General features: G+C 33.8%; 1 protein-coding gene across 1 annotated transcript; it reads right to left on the bottom strand.

Annotated features, from left to right (window-relative positions):
* Positions 1–6,511: 6,511 nt before the first annotated feature.
* Positions 6,512–7,552, bottom strand: LOC127092653 (polyubiquitin 11). Its single transcript, XM_051031541.1, has one exon. The coding sequence runs from the start codon at positions 7,370–7,372 to the stop codon at positions 6,677–6,679; it is 696 nt and encodes a 231-aa protein (XP_050887498.1). The 5' UTR covers positions 7,373–7,552; the 3' UTR covers positions 6,512–6,676.
* Between the last annotated feature and the right edge of the window lie 432 nt (positions 7,553–7,984).

The raw sequence follows: 7,984 nt of genomic DNA, 5'->3' as shown, positions 1-7,984 counted from the left end.
TTGATTTATTTTTGTAAAGAACAATGTATGCTTTGATAAATGAATGAAGAATTCATGTTTTAAATATAGTGATCTTGAAGTTATATGGATTGAAACTTGACTTTTTGAATGACTTTTAACCAAATTTACTTATGCATGTAGTTCCCTTTTTAATTTATTGAAACATGATCACATGATGCCACAAACATCACCTTGGCCAGGCTACATAAATGAAACAACTAAATGATGGCCCCTATGAATCATGATGAACCTAGGATAAATAATGCATCAAATATCAATGCATTAGTGTGATCATGAATTCAAGGATCAAAGACCAAGGAACTTGAAAGTACCATGTGCACATCACTAATGGACCAACAAAGACCAGATAGAATGCATATGTATGGATGTTTGAATCCAATATTGAGCTAGATGAAAACCTAAACATGTGGACATATGGGCCAAATGAATGAATCTTATTCCCGAAGCCAAAATTAAGGAATGGTGATACAGAATGAGATGGTCAAGAACCCCCTCCCCATGAATTAAGATTACAGTCAACCCTAAGGTCAAAAAGTCAACCTCAAATAGCCCGCAGGCACCAAGTATTCATCATTAGGGTTTCATGATGCATTCTTCCCACACAAAGTCTTTGAATGAAACAAGATGCCCTACAAGTAAATCTCCTATCTATGAGCCCCAATTAGGGTTTTGATGGTCAAGACAAAGCCCAAAGAATATCCATGAGGCCTCACAACCAAATCATCAGGACATTAGGGTTTGAAACCCCTAAGGAGTACCATGATAAGGCCTTCTTGATTCCCTCCCTCAAAGACCAAGCAATTAGGGATTCATTCCCATGATGATCACGTGAAGAGCCATGTCATGCTTATAGAGTTTGATCCACAAGCAAACCTTAGTTTTGCAAGCCACAAGCTTTGAATCTATGATGATCAATTAGTAAGTGCCAATATGAATGAATGATGTACATGAATGAGTACAAATGAATCTCAAATCATAGGTTATATGAAAAGTGAAAAGGGGAGGGCAAATTTTGGGGTACGACAGTTGCTCCTATTTAATCTACTTAGACCTGGATGGTCGAATTGCAAGAGCTTTTAGGATATTTAAGGTATGAGTGGATTAAATACAGAATTATCCAAAAAAAAATCCCGTTGAGGACGGTTGTATGGGATATAGGGATGGCAGCTTGACTTTTATAGGTCCGTCTGCTAGAATTTTTTTTGATGTACTGTGGGGATATTAATGGTAAATGCGGGTCATTATATGCATGTTGTATTGTCTATTTTATTATTTTATGAGACACGAAGCCATGTACGGTATCGTATGATATAAGAACAGGGAGCCCATAAGCTTAAACATGAACGTTCTTGAACACCCTTGCAAATAATGGGTTTCAAAAATGAATCATTAGTTCAAAATCTGTAAACAAAATCAACCACAGAGGTTTTAAAAAAGAATATCAATCGTGAAGGTTGGGGAAAAGGCCATCTACCATGAAGATTGAAAAAGGTTCATCAACCATAGAGGTTGTAAAAATATTCAACAACCATGAAGGTCGAAAACAAAGGATCACCAATCATGAAGATTGGAAACAAAAGATTACCAACCCTAAAGGTCGGAAAAATGTTATCATCCATGAAGGTTGAAAAACAACTCATCAACCATGGAAGTTGGAAACAAAAGATCGTCAACCCTAAAGGTTGGAAAAAGATCATCAACCCTAGAGGTTGTAAACAAAGTCTCTATTTAAACTTCTCAATTGTATCACACATGACCCCTCCTTTATGCTGATTATTTCTAGTAGTTGGTCGCAAGAGGTGTATGGTAAGCCTGTGTTTAGACTTTGGTACAAACTCAGAAGACTTCAGCCCATACTAAAGCCTTTGAATAGAAAATTCTCTGAGATTCAAATGCAAATACAACAAGCTAGACATGATCTCCTCCAAGCTCAAGATAGTCTCCAACACAAATTCTGATGCAAAAGGCTAAATTTACAAGGTTGTATACCTCAATCAGTTGGAGGAAACTATCCTGATGCAAAAGGCTAAATTTACTTGGCTCAAGTTGGGAGACAACAACAAATCATACTTTCATGCTTCTGTGAAAGAGAAAAATAAGCAGAAGGGCATGTACACAATGACCTCTTTGAATGGTGAATTACTTAGTAATCATGAGTCCATTGAAAAATAGATTCTTGAGATCTACACCAAGATGGTAGGGACCAATTCTACTGAGTTAAAAGGAATTGAGGTGCAAACTATGAGAAATGGGAAAATTCGTTCTAGAGACCTTGAGCAGTTGATTGGACCAGTTGAAGAGAATGAGATTTGGAATGCCCTGGCCAGTATAGGGAATAACAAAGCACAAGATATGGATGGATTTAACTCCTTTTTCTTTAAATCTACTTGGAAAATAATTAAGCATGATGTAATTGTTGCAATCTTGGATTTCTTTGCTTCTAGAACATGTATAAGGCAGTCGATTGCTCTCTGGATACCTTGATCCCCAAGTCTTCCGAAGCCATAACTATAAAAGACATGAGGCCAATCTCTTGCTGCAACACTATCTACAAAGTGATTTCCAAAATTCTCACTGTAAGGCTAGGGAAAATGATCAGTTCTATCATAGAGGACAACCAATATGCTTTTATCCCAGGGAGAACAATACATGATAACATTTTGTTAGCTCAAGAGTTGGTGAGATGGTATAGTAGGAAGAATATCTCTCCTAGATGTATGGTCCAAATGGACGATCATAAGGCTTATGATACTATTGAATGGCATTCCTTGGCTCAGACTATGGTGGAAATGGGATTCCCCCTAATGTTCATCAATTGGATCTTAGCTTGTGTCACCACCGTGTCCTATAGATTTTTCATAAATGGTGTGCCTTCTGGTATTCTCAAAGGTAAAAGAGGGTTGAGACAGGGAGATCCAATCTCTCCCCTTTTATTTGTTCATATTATGGAGTACTTGCACAGAGTCTTTCAGGGGTTGAATTCGAATCCAAATTTTAACTTCCATCCTAAATGTGAGAAGTTAAAAGTCATCAATCTTTGCTTTGCGGATGATATCCTCATTTTTGTGAGAGGAGACCTTGACTCTATGAAGTTGATTATGAAGAAAATCGAGGATTTCTCTGCTCCTACTGGTCTATATATCATCAATCCCAAGAGTAAAATTTTCCTTGGAGGAGTAGATAGAGATAGTCAAAGTCTCATTCAATATGAAACAAGGTTTGACATTGGTGCAATGCCTTTTAGGTATCTAGGAGTGCCCTTGGATAGTAAGAAGCTAACGATTTCTTATTGCCAACCTCTGGTTGAAAATATGCTGATTAGGTTAAATCATTGGAGCACAACGTTGTTATCTTATGCAGGTAGATACCACTTTTATGCTTGAATTTTAGATCTTGTAATGAACTTAGCTTGGTGTGGATTTGAATTTTTTCTAAGTTGATTAGTGATGTTGCCATGTGATGAATATGATGCTTGTTGAATGAATTGCTATGGTTGTTTGGTAATGCATTGGTTTGACATGTTTGATGTGTCATGACTTTGTTTTGTAGGCTTCACTTGGCATGGTCTTGATGTAGGCATGGTGGGCAGAATTGCAAGTCATCTTCAAGGCAAGAAAGGCAAGTTCAAGCTATGATGACCAATTTGGCAAAAGCTTGATTAATGGAGTAAATGGTGGCCATGGATGATCATGAGATGCTAAAATGATGAAGATGTGATTAGTGTTAAGATTCTAAGGTGAAAAACACGTGATTGGGGAATGTATCTTAAATTTTGATATGAACATACTAAACTTTAAAAAAATGGCCAATTTGATGCTTTTTTTGAATCAGACGTTTTTACAAAATCGACTTCGATTCTTTGGTTCAAATAATTTTAGACGGTTCAATCCAATTTTTTCGATTTTACTTCGGTTTTGACCTACTAACGATTTTGAAAGGTTGACCCAACCGAATTCATCTCCGGTTCCCGGTACAACCAGTTAAATGGGCCAGTTTGATCCGATTTTTAAAATATTGCATGAAATATAAGTAAAATGCATTATTAGTTACGAAGTTACTTAACTTAATTTAATGTTTCGTTTTAGTCTCTTATCTAAAAACGCTATACGTTAATCCTTTGAAAACTCTTTCGTTAGTCAAGTTGATTGTTTCCGTTAAATTTTATTAAAAAAAACTTTAAGTTATGTATATGTGACATGACAGCATGACAAAAATCAATATAGTGAATCACTAATTTAATTAAAAGACTAAATTAAAACCTTATAATTATTTAAGGAACCAAACCATAACAGTTAATCAAACTATTATTACAGTGCATTTGTAATCTATTATTTATCGGACCTAAATTTCATATTATTTTGGATTAATAAAACATTTCCTATTAACATAATCTTAAATTTAATGACATTGAACGAGAATTCGGTTACATTATTTGATTCAAATCAAAAGCATTAAATTAAAATGACACTAAACATGTTCAAAAATGACATAAAATATATAAAATAATATTTTAAAAACCGGACCAGAGGTCGAACCGGTGAATCGGTGAAACTTACTGTTTAAGGTTTAATTGGTTCAATCGGTTAAACCTACTGTCGAACCATTTATTAAATAAATAATATAAAAATAATTTCATAAATATGTTATATATGTTCACAATTAAATATTTCAAAAATTCATTACAAATTTAATACAACAATATCAATAACACATATATTAACATAACATAATTCTACGCTTCATTTCAACATTCATTTATTTAAAAACAATTTGACCAAATTAAAGAAACTAAGTTAAACTAATTCAAAATAAAATTAAAATAATAAAATATAGTTCGAACAATTAAGAATACTTTAAATTAAATAAGATAAAATACGAAAAATAAATAATATAATATACTTCATAAAACAAACAAAAAAACGAATTTGAATTGAACTATGACAAATAAATTTTAATTGACAACAACAAATAACATTGACTTGAACAAAAATCAATATTGAATTAGATATCGTAACTATGTTTGAAAGAGATGGAATGATGATGATGGAGTGTGGTTGAAAGAAAAACTATAATGAAAAAATTTAGAAGTTTGTATGGATGTAAGAAAATATGGATTTTTTTTTTGTGATTAAGAATGTATGTTAAATTTTGATGTTGATATATTAAAATTTATTTAAAAAATTTAGAAATTTGATAAAAAAAATTGAAGTGGGCGGTTTTTTAAAACCGACTCCGATTCTTTTGGTTCGAATGATTTTGGACGGTTCAATCCAATTTTTCCGATTTTATCCCAGTTTTGATCCTCTAGCGGTTTTGAAAGATTGACCCAATCGGACTCATCTCCAATTCCCGGTCCAACCGGTTGAACCTATCAATTCGGTCTAATTTTTAAAACATTGATACAAAAACACAACTATACATAAATATCTACTGAACCTTATACATAATCCAATGGTTTGATTCTGAACCGTGAATTAATCTTTCATTAAATCTAACTGTCAATCTTCCTGTACCTTATTTTTTAATCTTTGCAAATAAATTTGACTATTTCAACACTCATTATTTTAATAATGTTCTCAATTGTATCCTAATAGCGGCAGCAAATTACACTTGAATAAGAGTATCACATTCTCAAATTATCATCAAATTCATGCATAATTATGGATGAAAAACCAACTGTGCAAAAAACTCAAAAACTGAAACACACATACAGTAGCATTATTAGAACAAAATCCATCGTGAATTATTGAAACAGAAACACAATTACATGCACTATCTGATCTATAAAATATCTGTATTTCCTGGTGGTCTAACTTCAACACAAACTTTGATCCCATAATCCCAAATGTTGCTTGCTACCCACGCACACTGGTAATCCAACACTGTATTGTTCCAAATTAAATGCACATTGATTATCTGATTGGAAGACTGAATGCACATTGAGTAGTACAGTACCAGTATGTTATTAACAAAAACAAAAACTATCATTCAACTTTCATAAAAACCATTTCCAAAACTACCATGTCAATAACTCCATGCATATCAATCTCTAAGCGTGTCAGAATATCATGTCATTTCTTGCTTTTCCAAATTACAAATTTTCAAATTAATAGCAAACCATAAATCATAATCATCATGTATTGACTGCTGATGTGCTCGTGTATTAAGCAACAATCTTTTCAAACTGCACCTCCATTTTTCTCTAACTCGCCCAAAAACAACTTCTTAACGTCCTAGCTAGGTAATGGACAGTATGAAAGTACTCCCACACCAGTAGAAAACATTACTCTTAAACATAAGCAAAATAAATTATATCATCTCATCCAAACATTATGTATGGGTGAAGGAATCACAAATTATCTAAGAATTACCAATGAAGCCTTAGCAGAAAAGTGCATTCAAAAAACAGACGAGCTATTCGTAAGGATTATGTTTTGTACCAAAGTTCATCTATTTCTCCAACCCATAAAATTTGCATAAAACCATAAACTTTAATAAACTTGATGACTTGACAATTATTTAATAAATCAACTCATAACAACAATCTACAATGCATAATAACCAAATTTGCATAAACTTGAAACTTAAATTATTCAACTTTTAATCATCAACAGCATTACATATTAAGAGAATGAAAACAGAGAAAGTTATGGATCTATACATGAGCGCCACCACGGAGTCTGAGAACAAGGTGAAGGGTAGATTCCTTCTGAATATTATAATCAGCTAAAGTGCGTCCATCCTCAAGCTGCTTCCCAGCAAAGATAAGACGCTGTTGATCCGGTGGAATCCCTTCCTTATCCTGAATCTTCGCTTTCACATTATCAATTGTATCCGAACTCTCCACCTCCAAAGTAATCGTCTTCCCCGTTAAAGTCTTCACAAAAATCTGCATTCCACCGCGCAGACGAAGAACCAGATGGAGAGTAGACTCTTTCTGGATATTATAATCCGCAAGAGTTCTCCCGTCCTCCAGTTGCTTTCCGGCAAAGATCAATCGCTGCTGATCCGGAGGAATTCCTTCCTTGTCCTGGATCTTCGCCTTCACGTTGTCGATTGTGTCGGAGGATTCAACCTCGAGTGTGATGGTTTTGCCGGTTAGGGTTTTGACGAAGATTTGCATGCCACCGCGGAGACGGAGAACGAGGTGGAGAGTGGATTCTTTCTGTATGTTGTAGTCGGCTAGGGTTCGGCCGTCTTCTAATTGTTTTCCGGCGAAGATGAGACGCTGCTGGTCTGGTGGAATTCCCTCTTTGTCTTGGATTTTGGCTTTGACGTTGTCGATGGTATCGGAGGATTCAACCTCTAGGGTTATGGTTTTTCCGGTGAGGGTTTTGACAAAGATTTGCATGATGATGAATTTGAAATTTGATTTCAGAGAATAGATGAGATTGATGGATAATGGACGAGAAGAGGTTGTTAATTTATAAGGAGTCAATAGAAGAATCCAGAAAGTTGAATGGGAAGGTAAGTAAGGAATTTTGTTTCAGATTGGGTCTAGAATATTCTAACACTTGACGTGGCCATTTCATCCACAAATACTAAACTTGCACCAAACATAAGGTTATAGTGGTCAAAGCTCGGCATTTTACGAGGCCAATTTATTTTAGGTGAATAGTCAAGTCATTTAATTGCGTATCCATACAGTTACTTAATAAAAATATATTTAATGTCATCTTATAGTATTTTAATATTTTTATTTTAAAATAGTTATAATTTTAAATTTATCTATAAATAACGTCCTCACGATCCGTCTGTCCGCTTTTTTAAGAAATATACGTGAAAATATATACGATATTGTTTTATTTAATATGTATTAATTTTAATTAGAAGTTCGTAGTAGAAAATTATATAAGAAGTTAATAATAATGATTTCAATAGAAGTTATTAAAAGTTATTATATAAGTTATTTAAGGATAAAATTGATACAAAAATAGACTACATCATAATCAAATTTTCCTTT

Source organism: Lathyrus oleraceus, chromosome 6 (genome assembly GCF_024323335.1).
Source record: "Lathyrus oleraceus cultivar Zhongwan6 chromosome 6, CAAS_Psat_ZW6_1.0, whole genome shotgun sequence".
NCBI classification, from domain to species: domain Eukaryota; kingdom Viridiplantae; phylum Streptophyta; class Magnoliopsida; order Fabales; family Fabaceae; genus Lathyrus; species Lathyrus oleraceus.
This window is presented reverse-complemented; position numbering and strand designations above follow the sequence as displayed.

What these genes read in the sequence shown, in the direction of transcription:
- LOC127092653 (XM_051031541.1), bottom strand. Translation starts at nt 7,372, where the DNA reads ATGCAAATCTTTGTCAAAACCCTCACCGGAAAAACCATAACCCTAGAG.